The sequence below is a fragment of the Mobula birostris genome, chromosome 30 (genome assembly GCF_030028105.1).
Source record: "Mobula birostris isolate sMobBir1 chromosome 30, sMobBir1.hap1, whole genome shotgun sequence".
Lineage (NCBI taxonomy): Eukaryota > Metazoa > Chordata > Chondrichthyes > Myliobatiformes > Myliobatidae > Mobula > Mobula birostris.
The window spans coordinates 3,823,614-3,842,831 of NC_092399.1; the positions used below are offsets into that span (position 1 = coordinate 3,823,614).

Genomic DNA, 19,218 nt, shown 5'->3' on the forward strand with positions numbered 1-19,218 from the left:
TTGAAAGACTATGGAACATGAACAGGGTATACATTGTTACTCTAGTAATATCTTCAACTGTTATCATCCCAAAGTCACTACACAATAGCATTAAATGATTAAGACTACACAGCAATATTTATGTAAATCTCCAAAAAGCCACAATAATAAACATCATTAGAACAGTTCAAAACTTCCTAGCGATTGAAAAATGAGTGTGCTTGGCCAGGCCTGTAACTCGGGTTTTACCAGCTTGAGCTGAAAAAATATAATAATAACAATAATAATAAATAATAAAAATAACTTTATTTCTAGAGCACCTTTCATCCAGGTGATGTAATTCAAAGTATTTTACAATGCGATAAAGTACGAACATATTTTATACTTTATACTTTAATGTTGCCAAACAATTGATACTAGAACATACAATCATCACAGCGATATTTGATTCTGTGCTTTCTGCTCCCTGGATTACAAATATTAAATATTAAAAATAGCAAAAAATAGTAAATATTAAAAATTTAAATTATAAATCATAAATAGAAAATAGAAAAATGGAACATGGAAATAAAATAAAAAATAAAAAATAAAAATGAAAATAAAAATAAATTGAAAGACAAAAAGAGTTAGTTAAAAGCAAGGTTAAATAAATAGGTGTTGAGTTGATGTTTAAAAGTGTCAACTGAGTCTCCATCCCTTATAGTTTCAGGTATTGAATTCTACAGTTCAGGAGTGCAGATCAAAAAAAGTGACTAGAAGATGATTAAACGGTTGATGTGCTGGACCTTGACTCTTCGTCCAGTCCTTTGAAGGTGATTAAACGGTCGATGTGCTGGGCCTTGACTCTTCATCCAATCCTAATGAAGGGTCTTGACCTAAAACATTGACTCTTTATTCCCCTCTGTAGATGCTGTCTGAGCTGCTGAGTTCCTCCAGCATTTTGTGTGTGTTGGTCATGAATAGTCACATTTTCTTGTTCTCAATAAACATTTATTACCTCCTAAATGACTCATACTGTTTATTTCAAAGACTTGAGCATGGAAGTTTTGAATGACTCTTCAGTGCAGTACTGACGGAGTGTTGCACTATAGGAGCAGATGGTTGTTAATCTGAGGCCTGGGCCTGTTTGAAAGTAAAACAGGAAAGTGCCACACATGCAAGTCTTTCCTGTGGCCCTGAGTTCTGATACCGCATTTTCCTGTCACATTTGTTTGCAATGAAATCCCGTTTGCTTGCCAAAACCATGATAATGCAATTGGCTGCATTACTGAAGAATGACAGCATCTCCAACACTTTGGCAGCTTCAGCGTATAAACCCTTTATCTCCTCCTTGCTAACAGTAAACAAAGATGCCTTTCAAGATTAGCCCTCTACTCCCTCTAGACTCATGACTATGTGGCTAGGCACAACTGAAACACTACCTGTAAATTCACTGATGACACAACTGTTGGCGGAATCTCAGATGGTGACAAGGAGGTGTACAAGTATGAAATACGTCAGCTGGTTGAGTGGTATTGCAACAACAACCTTACACTCAACATCAGTGGGACCAAGGAATTGATTGAGGACTTCAGAAAGAGGAAATGACGAGAATACACACCAGTCCCCATCAAGGGGTGGGTAATGGAAGGGGCGAGTGGCTTCAAGTTCCTGAGCATCAACATCTCAGAGGATCAGTCCTGGGACCAACATATTGATGCAGTCATGAAGAAGGCACACCAGCACCTACTTCATCAGAAGCTTGAGCACATTTTGTACCTTACCAAAGACTCCAGTAAATTTCTCAGATGTTCTGACTGATTGCAGCACTGTCTGGTATGGAAGCTCCAATGCACAGGGTTGAAAATACCTGCAGCGTCCATCATGAAGGGACCCCCACCCTCCAGGACTCTCCCTCTACTCAACAATACCATCAGGGAGGGGGTAAAGGAGCCTGAAGATACAAACTCAATAATTTAGGAACAGTTCCTTCCCCTCTGCCACCAGATTTTTGAATGGCCCATGAACTCATTGGGCCTCATGGTTTTGCTCTATTTTTGCACTACTTACTTATTTTTAATATATTTCTTATTGTAACTTGCAGTAATATTTTATGTATTGCACTGTACTGATGCCACAAAACAACAAATTTCACAATGCACTTTATGTCAGTGACAATAAACCGGATTCTGACCCCTGAATTTGTTTTCTGCCTTTAGTGTTTTCTCCCTCTGATTCATGCCCAGGACTCCACATTCAATCCGTTTTCCTGAGTGACTTGATGTAGAGAAATCTGTGTTTTAGACTCTGAGTAATGTGCCACCATATCAAGCCCAAATGAGAAAGGTGGAAGAGAGTTCATTCCTGTCGGTGGGAAGCCTGTGCACGGACATATCTCTAAACCCTCCTTCCCCCAAAGACTTTAATCCTCTCCGGAGCCAATCAGGGTTTTAGTTCAAAATTACTCCACTCCGTGTGGATGCAGCAGTAGGTCAAACAGAATCTTGATCTCACGACATCTCATCAATCTTTCCTGAGCATTCTCTAATACAGCGAACAAGGCACATAAACACTGAGGGATCTGGACAAGCCAAGGGGCACCTAAGGGCAAGAATAACCAGTCAACGTTCTGGGCTGAAACCCTCCTGGGCCTAGAAAGGAAACATAGAATATAGAACAGTACAGCATGGTACAGGCCCTTCGGCCCACAATGCTGTGCCGACCCTCAAACCCCGCCTCCCATATAAGCCCCCACCTTAAATTCCTCCATATACCTGTCTAGTAGTCTCTTAAACTTCACTAGTGTATCAGCCTCCACCACTGACTCAGGCAGTGCATTCCATGCACCAACCACTCTCTGAGTGAAAAACCTTCCTCTAATATCCCCCTTGAACTTCCCACTCCTTACCTTAAAGCCATGTCCTCTTGTATTGAGCAGTGGTGCCCTGGGGAAGAGGCGCTGGCTATCCACTCTATCTATTCCTCTTATTATCTTGTACGCCTCTATCATGTCTCCTCTCATCCTCCTTCTCTCCAAAGAGTAAAGCCCTCGCTCCCTTAATCTCTGATCATAATGCATACTCTCTAAACCAGGCAGCATTGTGGTAAATCTTCTCTGTACCCTTTCCAATGCTTCCACATCCTTCCTATAGTGAGGTGACCAGAACTGGACATAGTACTCCAAGTGTGGCTTAACCAGAGTTTTATAGAGCTACATCATTACATCGCGACTCTAAAACTCTATCCCTCGACTTATGAAAGCTAACACCCCATAAGCTTTCTCAACTACCCTATCCACTTGTGAGGCAACTTTCAGGGATCTGTGGACATGTACCCCGAGATCCCTCTGCTCCTCCACACTACCAAGTACCCTGCCATTTACTTTGTACTCTGCCTTGGAGTTTGTCCTTCCAAAGTGTACCACCACACACTTCTCAGCCCACTTCTGCATCTTATCAATGTCTCTCTGCAATTTTTGACAATCCTCTACACTATCTACAACACGACCAACCTTTGTGTCATCTGCAAACTTGCCAACCCACCCTTCTACCCCCACATCCAGGTCGTTAATAAAAACCACAAAAAGTAGAGGTCCCAGAACAGATCCTTGTGGGACACCACTAGTCACAGTCCTCCAATCTGAATGTACTCCCTCCACCACCACCACCCTCTGCCTTCTGCAGGCAAGCCAATTCTGAATCCACCTGGCCAAACTTCCCTGGATCCCATGCTTCTGACTTTCTGAATAAGCCTACCGTGTGGAACCTTGTCAAATGTCTTACTAAAATCCATATAGATCACATCTACTGCACTACCCTCATCTATATGCCTGGTCACCTCCTCAAAGAACTCTATCAGGCTTGTTAGACACAATCTGCCCTTCACAAAGCCATGCTGACTGTCCCTGATCAGACCATGATTCTCTAAATGCCCAGAGATCCTATCTCTAAGAGTCTTTCCCAAAAGCTTTCCCACCATAGACGTAAGGCTCACTGGTCTATAATTACCCGGGCTATCCCTACTACCTTTTTTGAACAAGGGGACAACATTCGCCTCCCTCCAATCCTCCGGTACCATTCCCATGGACAACGGAAGTGTTGGAACCCAGAATAAGAAGGTGTGGGGTGCGGGGGGGAGGGGACAGAGTACAAGCTGGAAGGTGATAGGTGCAACCAGGTGAGAGGGAAGATGGGTGGGGAAGGGGGGGATGAAGTAAGTAGTTTGGAGGAGATAGGTGGAAGAGGGAGAGGGCTGAGAAGAATGAACCTGATAGGAGAAGACAGTGAACCATGGAAGAAGGGGGAGAAATCGAGGAATGAGAGGGAGGTGATGGACAGATGAGGAAAAGAGAAGGAGTGAGAGAATAACCAGAACACTATCACCATTCACCCATGGTACATATTCCTGGATAAAAGGTGATAGTGTTCTGGTTACCCTCTCGCCCCAAATGCAACTTTACCAAGGGCTCACTGTTTCAGAGACATTTTGCTTTCTTTTGTTCAAAGTTTGTTCAGGGGAAGCATCCTGTCTGGAAGTCAGAGTTTGGGATACCTGTATGTGATTTATTGGGGACATTAGATGAGAGTTACTTGGTTTGCAGAGGAACATTAGAGTTATGTTTTAGAAGAAATAGAATTTGTACATATTGCTGGCAGTGAATTGTGTACTCATGCATAATTCACAATAATGTTTACATGCAAAAGATCAACAACGATGCAGTTACTCTGCAGTTCAACAGTAAATGTAATAGATGATTGAGGTAAAACCCATTGCTACTGGAAACAGTTTATAGCCAATGTTAGCCCTCTGGTTGCTGCAAACAACTCCAGGATCAAGCTAATGCATTTATAAACAGGACCTATGTTAATTAATTGTCAGCTTCCTTTTCCACTGTTCTTACACTGATTTTCGAATTGTACAAACAATTTTGTGTATTTATGTAAGTCATAGCATGCAACATATGTTCTGCAGAATGGGTCAGACTGTCCTCCACTGGCTATCCTTGGTGTTCACCTGATAACCTCTAACTCCCACCCACCTAACATTAAGTTTCTAGGTGTAAACACGGGCACCAGGGTAATGTAGTGGTTAGCACAACACTATTACAGCTCGGAGAGTTCAGAGTTCAATTCTAGCATCATTTTGTAAGGAGTCTTTGGTAGGTCCTCCTCATGGGATGCGTTTTCTCCGGGTGCTCCAGTTTCCTCCCACAGTCCAAAGACCTACCAGGTGGGTTAATTGGCACCTGGCCCTGACACATCTAGAAACCAAGGACACTTATCAGAATATTATTTCTGCATTTCAGTTTGGCATTCAACACTACTGTCCCTGAGCACTTGGTGGACAAATTCCTATGCCTCGGTTTAAATAGACCGCTGTGCATCTGGGTATTGGACTTCCTAATGACCCGGCCTCAGGTAGACAAGATGCACATCCACTCATCCCTCCTCATCATCCTCAACAATGCCCACCAGGGCTGTGTGCTGAGCCCCTTGCTGCACACTCTGCATGACCAAACACCCGAGTACTTGCATTGACAAGTTTACTGATGACATGACAGTGGTGGGACTCACCACCAACAATGCTGAGACGGCCTACAGAGAGAAGGTGGGAGAGCTCGAAGCCAGGCGTCAGGCAAATGAACTCTTCTTTAATGTTAACAAGACAAATGGGATGGTTAGCAACTTCAGAAGAGCTTGCTCCATTCGCAACCCTCTTTACAACAGCAGCACAGCAGTGGAAATTGCATCAGTTTCAAACTCCTTGGACTGAACATTTTGTACAACTCCCCATGGTCCCAGGACACATCCGACACAGTTAAAGAAGCTCACCAACACTTACTTTCTGAGGAGGCAGAAGAGAGCTGAGCTTTACACATCCATACTTACATCATTCTGCAGATGGGCGTCAGGGAGCATCACTGCCTGGTATGGAAACTGCACTGCGGCGGACAGGACGATGGTCAAAACTGCCCAATGCATCCCTGGCACTAACCTACCCACCATCACGGACATACAGACAGAAAGGAGCTGGGAAAGGGCTGGTCTCATCATGAGGGATCACACACACCCTGCTCATGGACTGTGTGTCCCATTCCCATCAGGAAGCATCCAGGCCAGGACCACCTACCTCAAATACCATTCCTTTCCCCAGGCAGTAAGGCTGATCAACATCTCCACCCACTACTTTGTTATTTCCCATCAGTCACTTTATGTAAAGCCTAGCATCACTTTATGGACATACCATCTATATATATAAGCTATCTTATGTATTTGTATTTATTGTTTTATTTATTATTATTGTTGTTGTGTTTTTATGCTGCATCAGATCGAGTAACAATTACTTTGTTCTCCTTACACTTCTGTATAGGAAAGGACATTAAACAATCTTGAATCTTCATTTGATCTGTATGAACAGTGGGCAAGACCAGTTTTCCACTCTATCTCAGTACATGTGACAATAATAAACCAACACTAATACACTAAGCCTTCAGTACCACCCAGTACATGGGCCCAGAGCCCTGTCTGGGGTTGGGAACAGGAATCCGGGGACATGGTAACCAGCAAGAGATTCTGCAGACGATGTAAATCACATGCAACACACACACACACCCAATTCTGAATGAGCTCCTCTCCATAGATGCTGCCTGGCTTGTTGAGTTCCTCCAGTATTGTGTGTGTGTTGCATGTGATAACTAGTTGTAATGGTCAGTGATATTAATCTCCTGAGCTCAGGTCCATATTCGGGTCATAAACAACACATGCAAAATGCTGGAGGGACTCAGCAGGTCAGGAAATTAATTTCCAGCATCTGCAGAATTCCTGTTGTTTGCGTTTTTAAATTAATACAGTCCCTGTTTCAGGCTGAGACCCTTCATCAGGACTGAGAAGCGAGGGGGAAAAATGCCAGAATAAAAAGATTGGGGGGGGGGGAGAGAAGAGAGAAAGAGACTAGCTGTAAGGTGATAGGCAAAACCAGGTGGGTGGGAAAGGTCAAGGGCTGCAGAAGGAATCTGATAGGAGAGGAGAGTGGACCATAGGAGAACGGGAAGGAGGAAGGGAACGGGGGAAGTTGTCGGCAGGTGAGAAGTAAAAGCTCAGAGTGGGGAATAGAGGAATGGGGTTGTGGAGTTTGTCTACTTGAAGGTGAAATCGATGTTCATGCCATCAGGTTTTAGGCTCACCCAGACTGTGTTACTCGTCCACCCTGAGACCGACCTGTCGGAACGGAATAAAAATCGGAATTAAAATATTTGGCCACCGGGAAGTTCCGCTTGTGGCGGTTGGTGCGGAGGTGCAGGTCCTAAGTATTACTGAATGCAAGTGGTACAGATTCCCCGTTCGAACGAAGACTATCACTCTGCACGGTCATCTACATTTAAAATGAAACAGTGTCAGGTTACGTGTATAGGAAGGGAAATTGCAGCTCGCAAGCCAGAAATGGACTTGCATAAGGACGCACAAGGTGCACTTTAAATACTCTATTGTTTTTCAAAAATGTATATTCAGCGGAGTGGCCTTTATAACCTGCCGAGTGGCTCATGCACAATTGAAAACAACCTCAACCTGTCAAGTTACTCGTTCCTAAACAAAAAGCCAACCCCAAACCACGCCGCCCTTTCCTTCTCCGAAACTGAACATTAAATATAACCCTCAATAGATTTTTCACACCTGACGCTCAACACGTCCCGACATAGAGTAAGAAGACGGGCTCCGTTTCCGATTCAACCAATCCTCCTCAACAGGAGGCGGGGCATCAGTGACCAATAGACAGCGGACCTGACCAATCAGTCGCCGACATAGGAGGAACGGGGGAATAGGTCGCCCAATGCGAAGGCGAGGAAAGTCGAGCGGGCTGGCCAATGGACTAGACGCACAGGGACAGAGGCGTGTCTTGGTTGGAATGTTGGTGGAGCCAAGGTTCGGAAATGGAATGTTTGGACACGGTTACACCTGAGTATCAGCGATATGGACACGTCCCGGTAGGGAGTCCCTCCCGTACCCTATCCCGGCTCAACAGCACTTTATCCCGGCCCCAGCTTCAGGGAGGAACCGCTCCTCGCAGTTTGATTGTGCAGCCACAGAGTACCGACATTCGGCAACCCCCAGCCGGAGTCTGCAGCAGCATCTTTCTCCCCTAATAAGCACCCCCACCCCTCCTCCGCCTCCAGCTCTAGCAGCAGCCACAAGCGGGCAGTTACACCAGATATCCTCGGCTGCCCAATGCCAGGCTGGGCTAACGCTGCTGAACATCTGCCCTTGCTTGGGAATCGGGGGGATGCCTCTTCTGACAGCGCCGGGGTCTGGAAGCGTTTGAGGTCGGGTTCCCACCACCAAGTCCTGGTGCCAGCTCCTGCAACCTTCTCAGCATCCCGAGGAGAGCGAATGGTCCCGGACACATGCAGGCCAGGAAGAAATACATTCTGACCGCGTTCTGCGCCTGTTGGTTCTTGCTATTTTACTTCGGGGGAGCGCAGATCCGGCAGCTGAAGATTCTGGCACGCAGGCAGAAAGAGGAGCTGGTGACGGCGAGGAGGTGGCCGGTTTGGGACGATGAGGCGACGCTCAAAAGTTTTGTGGAGCATCCTGGAGGAGACCAGGTGGATGTCGGGTTGCGGGAATCTCCAAAGATCAAGAGGCAGACTAGGGCAAACGTCTACAAGGACAGCAGGTGTCGGATGGAGACCTGTTTTGACCTGTCTCTGTGCGAGAAACGAGGCTTCAGGGTATACATCTACCCCCAGTCCAAAACGGATAAAGTTTCTGAAAGTTACCAAAAAATTCTTTCCTCCATTCAAGAATCCAGGTATTACACACCGGAGCCACAGCAAGCCTGCTTATTTGTCATGGGTATAGATACTTTAGATCGGGATCAGCTTTCCTTGCAATATATTCACAATGTCGATGCCAAAATCCAGAGTTCTCCTTTGTGGAATAACGGTAGGAATCACTTGATATTTAACCTCTACTCGGGAACTTGGCCAGACTACACAGAGGACTTAGGTTTTGATATTGGCCAGGCCATGGTGGCCAAAGCAAGCTTTTACATGGAGAGTTACAGGCCCCATTTCGATGTCTCCATCCCCTTGTTTTCAAGAGAGCATCCCCAGAAGGGTGGAGAGAAAGGCTGGCTTCGCTACAACAATGTCCCACCTAGGAGGAAGTACCTGTTGGTCTTCAAAGGGAAAAGGTACTTGACTGGAATTGGATCAGATACCAGAAATGCCTTACACCATATCCACAATGGAAAGGATATTATTTCACTGACCACTTGCAAGCATGGGAAAGATTGGGTGAAGCACAAAGATGATCGCTGTGACCGGGACAACCAAGAGTATGACAAGTAAGTGGATGGCCATTGCATAGTCTAACTCATTGAAGTACTCCTGGTCTTTCAAGCATTATTTCCAGATTTTAAAAAAAACTTTTGTTTTTTATTCTTTGATGCATTAAAATGAATTGCTGATTATGAGATGCCACTCCTGATAGATTGACTGTTAATTTTGCTGAACACCCATTGCGTCTTTGTTGTAATAATCACCTAGATGTTCATTAAGAAGCTAAAAGGGTTGCAGAAGTTCAACCTTTTCCTTGTGTTATTTTCATGTGTCTTGTTGACTTCTGATGCTTTAATGTGAAGTTTCCATCAAAGCTTAGGGTTTGCTACAACACTTGTAACATTTGAAAATCCTATTTTATCTTTTGACATAAAGAGACTATTTTGCCCAAAGAGTGAGTCTGGGCAATGAGCAATGTTACAACCCATTTATTTGCCTAGAACCTATTCTCTCATGTACCCACCAATATCTCTCTGAGTCTTCCACCAGTCACCTTTACCAGGAGTAACATTGTATTAGGAGAAGATGCAACCACCAGTGGTCAGAATCAAAGCCAAGTCACAGGAACTGTGAGGCAGATGCACTTACTGTAGGATCAATATGTCTGCCTAATCTGGTACTGTGATGATTTTAAATTTGCTGGTAGTAATATAATTACAAGACTTGATTAGGGATTAGAGTCAATTGTTTCTTTATCTCTTTGTCATTGCCCCCAGGGATTATCTGTCTGGTACTGGAGCAACTTCTCCAGTGATGATGAAGCCAGTTGGAGTGCGTATCTGAGCACGTTGTCAGCTCCTGCCCTATTCCACTCTGCATGCAGAGCAGTGCATTGAAACTTCCCAGTAACTCTCCCTCTTGACATATGTTGTATATAACTCAGGCATCTAAGCAATTCAAATCACTGGCTGGAGACAAAGGAGAAGAGATCTGAATTAAGGGTTGAGAACTAGGATTGGAAATGGGTGATTAACGTACCATTTTGGTTTCATTTTGGCAGAGGAAAACTGATGGGAATATCTGATTTGAATAGTGAGAGAAATTGTGGACATTAAGAGTAATAGGGGATTTTTGATGGGTGTGGTTGAATCACACCCTTGACTTTTAAAATGGCCTTGTTTTTATATAATGCTTCCAATTAGTTGGAACTATTGAGGAACGTGCTGCCTTGTCTTACACCAACACTGCAGTCGCAAGTATCAAAAATAAGAATTTGGCTTGGAAGATTTCAAAAATTGTAACCTGTTCATATTGAAAGGGGTGGAGTTTACTAATTTTCTATTTATGATTTATAATTTAAATTTTTACTAAATTTACTATCGATTTGTACTCCAGGGAGCACGAAGCGCAGAATCAAATATCGCTGTGATGATTGTACGCTCTAGTATCAATTGTTTGGCGACAATAAAGTAAAATAATCAACATGGCTGCATTGCAAGCAGTTGGTTAACCCTGCTGTTTTTAGGCAAGTGCTGGGTTTAAAATTGTTTTGCATATTGACTGGGCTGTATGTGAGATTCTGAAGTTAGTAAATTGTAGGGAGTTGTGGACTAGAAGCATTTGGTCAATACTTCAAAGACAACCAATACCAGCACTTAGGTGCCTTATCTTTTACTATCTAACTTGTGGTTAGGTTAATTTCACCAGTACTAATTGTCTCTGAATGTATTGTGACGATCAAACACCACTCACTTGAACACGGATTCCATACTGAATGGCATTGAGATTATACTACAAATATCTAGAAAAACTATCTATTGGAAATGATCTTCTGCACCTCTACAGTCACAGATCAACAGAATTATTAAGCATATCTCGTGTATCAGAAAATGCTGAAGAGGGTTTGCAAACTCAGCCAGCTGCATCATGGGCACCAGCTGAGGGAATCCTCAGAAGGCAATGCCCTAGCAAGGTGGCGTCCATCATTAAGGACCACTATCTCACAGGACATGCTCTCTCTCTTTGCACCACTTATTCAATATATTAAATAATTTCTTATTGTAATTTATACATATATGTATTGCTTGTACTGCTGCCGCAAAACTATATATGTCAAGATGTATACCAGTGATATTAAATCTGATTCAGAGTGCAGTTAATCTATGCACGCTTCAGATCAGATCTATTTATCACATGTACATCAAAATATACAGTGAAGTGTCATTTGCGTAAGCGACCAACACATCCAATGCATTTCCAAGAAAAAAAAATTGAAATCAAAATTCAGCAGCTGTTAATGAGTTTTGGGTGTAACTGTAGTCTTGGTGCTGATTTTTCTGTGTATGAGGTCCTCCAATCATAGAACGATCTTAATTTGTGGCGTTTCATTTCCATCCAATTTTCTTTACTCCTCTCTTCTGTGCAAGCTCACAGTAGGTTTTGGTTGCAGGGGTCCTTTGGCCATCTGGTGTCTAACTGGAGTGGTTACGTTATAGCCATGAGCCCAGGTGGTGAGTAGTTATTTGTGTCACGCACAGCAGATCAGCTTTAAGCTAAATGAGAGGCATTGCTGTATTATTTTCTTTCTGTAGAATCTAAATCCCTGTCTGGACATTTGGAACAATCTACGGAGCATTGACTAGCATTGGGGTGGCAATTAGTCAGTTCTTCACTACTGTTCTGGAATGAATCACGGAGCCATCCAAATTATTCATTAGACTGACACTGGGACTAAAAAGATTTGGCTAGACAGGCCAAATGTGCACTATCTTGGATCTGACTGAGTAAGGGATGATTCACTAAGGTATCTAAAAATGGACAAAGGATTTCATAGGTTATGAAGCAAACATTTCTCTTAGGGAGCACCTTAGGGAACTGTCATGAAGCCCCCCTCACCCCTCATAGTAAATGGAGTTGAAGTCTCTTAGAAATACCCTTCAAAATGCTGTCAAATTTGAGGATGCTACAAAATTTTCAAAATTAAATACCCTTCTTCAAAATGGTCAAATTGTGCATTGAATTTTTCAAAATGAAGCTCAATAGATTTTAGTTAATTTAATTAATTTGGACCAACGATGACCAGCTGTAGTTGAGATATAAATCTGCCTTGGCAAACTGTATGGCAGGGTGGTGTCAAGGGGCGATGAATTAGTTCCACATTGACTGACACATTTTACCCTGTAAAGTCCAGCGCTGAGGTAGGCAGTATTCCATTGAACATAATTGTCATTTGCAGCTAGGGGCAGAGACTTCAAAGACAGGGTCCTCTCGTTTCTGAGGAGTGAGGGGAAGGAGTGGTTGGATTTGGAATGTCTAATTAGTCCCCGTCCCCCAGAGAAGAGTGAGAGTTCTGAGTTGGTATCGGCCCTTGTCTCTCTGATGAATAAATGGCCCAGTGCTCAGGCAGAGGGTGCTAGTCATTGGAAGCTAAGAATATTCTCTGGAATAATGTACACCCCCGAGGGGGAAGAGGGGTATGAGACTTGAGTGGAGCAGACCTCTCAGTTGTTAGATGAGTGCTCTGATGATGCAAAGAGATGGAGATTGGTTGAGAGTTTGAGGGGGCGGGCTGCTGACGTTGTGAGAGCTGTAAAGTCCTGGTACCCCCTTGCCACTGGTGCCACTCCCATGTGACCACTGGAATATGCGATTGGCACGACAGGAAGCCCAATGGAGCTCATGACGGGGTTTCAGAACGTGCGTCAGGAGAAGGGGGAGTGTGAACGACGGGAAATTCTTTGGAGAGTGAGCCCCCAGGTACCTAAGCAGAGAGAGACATCAGGAAACTTAGAGGAGACACAGTGAGGGAACGGTCTGGTGTCTCGGGGGAACACATTCCCAGCAATACACCAAGGAACCCTCAAAAGCAAAAGACCCTGTTCCTGAAGGTTTAGTGAGGCCAAGTTCCACTGTATTGCTATGGATAGAGGGTATTTATGCTGAAGATTAGTTATTTGTTGATCGGATACTCAACAGAGGGTTGCAGGTCACGTTGCCGTACCATTTGGTTTACAACCGGTATCTGACGTATTTACCACTGATGCCACTCAGTGCAGAGGTCTGGGGTCTCAGTGCTGGTGATTATCGATACGATGGTTATTTGTCAGTGAAGCTGGAGTTTTCAGAGGCCGATATGGGAGCGTCTGAGGTCCTCGATACATTAATGCTGATTTGTCCAGATCCCGTTGAGAAGGGCGGCGTTTCAATTCTGGTGGGGACTAACACTCGGCTTGTGACGAGGCTCTTGGGGGCCTGCAAGGAGAAAGCTGGAGAGAGCTTTCTGAGAACATTGTCCATTCACCCGGTGTTTTGAGCTGTTTTTGAGGAAGTGTGGGGCTGCATTGGGCTGGATACCGAGTTTAGATGAGGGACTGCCAGTCAAAACCAATCCTGTTATGTTCCAGGGAAGTAGCAAGAGTGATGGGGACCCCCAAATTTCTTTAAATGCCCGAGGGCGAGGCCCTCTTAGTGGACACTCTGGAAGACCACAAGGAGGAGTCGGGATTACCTGCTGGAGTACTGTTGAGGCCCGAACTGCAGAAGCCCTCAGTTGACTGGGCGAACAAGATGGCGATGATTGTCAGGAGCACTGTGAAGAGGGAGGTTACCTTCAACCAGGGGATGCCCTGAGAAAGGCTGACAGAGAGAAGATGGTATTTATATGTCCACTGGTATTCTTCCAGTTCGACAAGATGCCCCAGGGCATATCGGGAGCCCCTTCAATCTTTCAGCGTGTCATGGAAAAAATGGTGAGGGATATGAACTTGCTTGAGGTATTGGTGTATCTGGATGACTTCATTGTGTTTGGGTCCACCTTGGAGGAACATGAAGCAGGCTACTGAAGGTGCTGGGCCTCCTGAATGCTGAAGGGTTAAAACTTTCCCTGGACAAGTGCCAGTTCTGCAAAATGTCTGTCAGCTACGTTGGGCACATAGTCTCATGTAATGGAGTAGCTACAGATCCGTCTAAGGTAGAGACGATGACTACAAGGCCAAGGCCCCAGACTGAGAGCACTTTGCACTTGTTCCTAGGGTTCTGTGGTTACTATCGGAGGTTGGTGAAGGGCTACGCGAAAGTGAGTCACCCTTTAACTCAGCTTCTGTATGGTTACCCTCCCTTTGAGAAGAAAAGGAGAAGCACAAAAGGAGAGGATGGGAATGGGCCTGTCAAGATTCTCCATCGGAACCACCTTCAGCCTCTGGGAGAAGAGGTGCGGGTTGACCCAGAGCCTGACAGAGCCTACACCTAGTAAGAGGACTCTGCAGTGATGTGGGGTGACTGAAGGACCCACAGCAGGAGAGATTAGACTGGCCCCTGCCTTTGAATGGGATACTGATTTGGAGAATGAGGAAATGGGATGTGGTATATCCTGCTGCTTGTTAACTCCCTATTGATTGTGGAAGAGATTCCCAACCCTCCTCATGCTGAGTCATGTAAAATCGGTGGGGTAGGGGGCTACCTGTGGACAATCTGGGTTTCAGCGGGACCTTGCAAGGATGAAGCAACCCAGCCAAAGGACAGAGCGGTCCAGTTGCAGGAGGGCACAAGTGATAGACTGGGGAGGCCTCGCCAAGTAGACCTGAAGTATCTCCAGTAGTGTCGGAACATGAAAAAGTTGATGAGGGGGTATGGAGGTTGCAAAGAATCAGGAGACCACCAGATAGGCTGGCCTATGTAGCACCAGGGGAACAGAGTGTGGCTCCTACCGCTTTGGGGAGCTATGTCACTGCCTTTTAACCCTGTGTTGGGAAATTATCTCAATGTCATGAGGACATGACTAAATTTGGTGGGGGGGGGGGAGAGTGTAACCTGTGAAAGGTTTCACTGTTAATGTCATGGTTTTTCTATGGAAGCACAGCTAATGTAATGGTCTTTCTGTAGCAGTAGTGTTTGTGTTATGACTAGAGATAACGGGGACTTTGGAATGTGCGCCGTCCAATGAACGGAGTGCTTTTCTTGTTGTGTGCCTGAGAGCGAGGTGATCTGGGCCTTTTGTTCAGCGGAAGATGGGGAGAGATACCAGAAAAGAGAGGTCGTTGACAACCGAAAGGAATGGACTTGGATTGGGTCTGGGAGTTGACGAAACCCAGGAGGAAATCGGTGGAGGACCAACGGAAGGGAAACTGAGCTCCAATGTGCACATTAGACTGTTTCGTTAAAATGGGCCCTTTTTGTTTTCTTTACTAACCCTTTAGTCAAATTCAGAATTATAAAGCTATATGGTTTAATTGCATATGGTGTGCTGTCTGTTATTTCGTGGTACTGACTTGTAACGGGGGAACACGTCAGGCAGCATCCACACCAAAAAGAGGTTTTGCACCTCAGATTTCACACGTTTGGCGGGGCCAGAGACCGTCCTCCCTAGACTAACGCCGCTGGCTGGACCTGAGGGTTACATATCAGTCATTCAAGGGCACATGCGATGTTGTTGGCCATTGCTTACTAATGTCGGTTTCCACTGAGACAGTGGCATGTCATGTTGTCGCGTGTAGCAGCTGATTAAACAATTACACAAGTGTTTTATTGTGATACTGCAAACACATCTCCAACTTTCCCCTGGTTCTTCAAGAATTTCAGAACAAAACCAGTTGGCCTACAGTTTGCATTGTGACTATAATTATAAATCAGTCGTTAATTACAGAGACATTAGAGTGTCATTACTCAAACCTGCATTATTGGTTACTATGATACTGTAGTAGTTCCATGAAATTATTAAAATTTAAGTTTTTAATTGCTGTTTTACTATATGTAGATTATGTAATGTTAGTGTGTGGGTTGGATTGGTAAAGTGTATGTCTGTGATCTTAGTGTTTATCTGCAACTGTATAGTAATAAAGATAAGATTATAACATTAACAGATTGCTTTGTCTTTAGTGACAAAGGAAAAGGTTATAATGAGCTTGATAAACTTCTTTAATTCAGTGTTGTAAATTAGGCAGCATATAGACTTGAAAAGTTATTGGTAGCAGAAAATGTGCTCTACTTTCTGGCAGAAGTGGCATATTTATCGAGGGCAGAAAAATAAATTTTCCGTCCCTATACTTGCAACGGTTGGGGAATCTGGGACTGGTGAGGGTGTGGTGTTTGGGTCAGGGCAGGGTGTCGGGGAACCAAAGTGGTTGGCAGATAGTTCGCTTGTCTTGACAACCTTGCAGTCGGACACGATGGGAGTAATTCAGTTCTGATGAGGGGTCTCGGCCCAAAACGTCGACTGTTTACTCTTTTCCGTAGATGCTACCTGACCTGAGTTCCTCCAGCATCCGCAGGATCTCTGTGTTTGGGAATAATTCCATGTTGTCTTGGGAAGGCATGACAGAGGCTATATTTCATCTGGAGTTTGAGGAGACCTGGTATGTCACCAAAGACTCGTGCAAATTTCTACAGATGCGCCGGCGAGAGCAGAGAGCATTTTAGCTGGTTGCATCTCCATCTGGTATGGAGGAGCCACAGCTCAAGGCTGGGGGAGAAAGTTTCAGAAGGTTGTAAACTCAATCAGCTCCATCATGTGCACTAGCCTCCCCGCCATCGAAGACATCTTCAAAAGGCAATGCGGCTTAAAGGGGGCATCCATAATTGAGGACCCCCTTCACCGAGGACATGCCCTCGTCTCATTGCTGCCATCAAGGAGGTCGTACAGGAGCCTGAAGACACACACTCAATGTTGCATGAACAGCTTCTCTTCCACCATCCAATTTCTGAATAGACAATGAACCCATGAACACTACCTCACTTTATTTTACTTATTTTCCTTTTTTTTGCTCTTTTTGCACTACTTATTAAATTTATTATTGTATAGTGGTTTTATGATATATATCTCTTAATGTAATTTATAGTTCTTTAAATTTTTATTGTTGCCTTAAATTCCACAAATTATTCCATAGCATATGCCAGTGATATTAAATCTGATTCTGATTGGCCAACAAAAGGCATACCACAACAAGGTCTAAAAGTAGAAGTGGGTGAGGAATTTTGTCATTGCACATAGCCCTGACACAGAATTCATGTCAAGGTCATGGTGATGACTTGGGACAAGAACTGACCTGTTAAATTTTTGAGTGAAATGAGTTGAGACGAAATGGTTATTAATACTAAGAAATACAGCAACATGGGAAAAAAAATAAGACTGTAAGACACAGGAGCAGAATTAGGCCATTGAGTCTGCTCTGCCATTCCATCATGGCCGATTTATTATCCCTCTCAACCCCATTTTCCTGCCTTCTCCACGTAACCTTTGACATCTTTACTAATCAAGAACCTATTTTTAATATATCCAATGACTTGGCTTCCACAGCCATCTGTGGCAATGAATTCCATAAATTCATCACCCTCTGGCTTAAGAAATTCTTCTTCACCTAAGGCTCCTGTGCTTCCTTCCCAATGGCAGCAGTGAGAGGAGAGCACGGCCTGGACAGTGGGGTCCTCGTTGGTGGATGCTGCTTTCCTGTGGCAGCACTCCTTGTAGATGAGCATCTGATGTTGAACTCTTGTGAGATGTATAAGTGCAGCTCTCTTGCCAGGAATGGCCATGTCAAGTTCTGGAGTAGTCTGGTGGGTGGGGGGGGGGGGGGGGGGAGAGAAAACTATTCCAAAGCAATACACACTAAATGCTGGAGGAACTCAGCAGTTCGGGCAGCATCTATAGAAATGAATAAATAGTCCATGTTTCAGGCCAAGATCCTTCTTCCATTTCATTCCATGGTAAATATATTTTCAAACCAGTATGATGGAAACAAAATCCTAAATGATCTAATAACTTCTTTGTTGCGAAATAGCCCAAAACAGACACAGTTTTTAACTGCAAATTGTAACCAAGGAGATTGTGTTCCTCTCTCCCCCTCTCTCCCCCTCTCTCCCCCTCTCTCCCCCTCTCTCCCCCTCTCTCCCCCTCTCTCCCCCTCTCTCCCCCTCTCTCCCCCCCTCTCCCCCCCTCTCCCCCCCTCTCCCCCCCTCTCCCCCCCTCTCCCCCCCTCTCCCCCCCTCTCCCCCCCTCTCCCCCCCTCCTCATGTTCATCTTTAAAAGAAGAAAGATGGTTAATCTTGTTATTGAACCCCTTTAGCAGAGCTTGAGCACTGTGATTAAAGGTCCATTGAAATGTCAAATGTTTTATTCTCTGCCAGGCTGAGTGGTGGAATTTTTGATTCCTGGTCAGAAGGTCATGGGTTCAAGCCCCCATTCCAGGATCTGAGCATATAATCTACAGTGACATTGTGTTGTAGTGCTGAGGGATTATTGTACCATTGAAGTAATTATTGGACCTCTTCAGCAATTCAGGTGGATGAAAAGAGTCTCCCGGATTTACATGGAATCTGCAGCATTGAAATGGCCCATTCAACTTAACTACACTCTCTGTGCCATCTTATTCCCTTTTCTCGGTTACACTCTTTTACTTTGCTTTTGAAAGAATCTGTGATCTGCAGCACAATGACTCCCTGTAGTTCTGAGCACTCTGAATAAAGAAGCTCCTCATTCTGTAAGGTTTACTGATGGTTGTCTTAAATCTGTGGCTACTTTGCCACAAAGAGCTCCCCACCATCACATTGATGGTGAAGTATTGCAGGGGACTCTTCTGTGAGTGCTATGATTGTATGTACTATTTGAAGGGAAATAGGATGAGATTGGTGTTTACCTGAAGTCAAATTAAGAAGCCATAACTTTTTAATTTGCTGGTAATCATCAGTTTTGAATGTTGTTGACCAATATATTGTTGATGAAACCACAGAACCCGATGCTTGAACGATTTCGATCAAGCTGTCGGCGCCCAAGGTGAGGGACGGGCCGGTTCAGCTCGCTGCCCTGCGATGTTTTCTTGGCTGTACGTTGAGCCGTGAGTCTCAGACTCTTTGTGGACTTCGGTTCAGAATGCTATTTGCTTGTGGTTATTGTTTACAAGATTTATTTTTCTTCTTTTTTCTGCACGTTGGGGTGTTTCATGGTCTTCTTTACTTTGACGGGTTCTTTTGGATTTCTTTGTTTTGTGGCTGTT

At 44.5% G+C, this 19,218-nt stretch overlaps 1 protein-coding gene across 1 annotated transcript in view; it reads left to right on the plus strand.

Moving 5' to 3' along the window:
* The first annotated feature begins 7,854 nt into the window (after positions 1-7,854).
* Positions 7,855-19,218, plus strand: part of LOC140190600 (exostosin-1-like) — a 343,177-nt gene continuing 331,813 nt past the window's right edge. Inside the window, exon 1 of the mRNA XM_072247298.1 lies at positions 7,855-9,300. Within this exon, the coding sequence (XP_072103399.1) occupies positions 8,357-9,300 (944 nt within the window). The 5' untranslated portion in view covers positions 7,855-8,356. The remainder of the gene's footprint in view (positions 9,301-19,218) is intronic.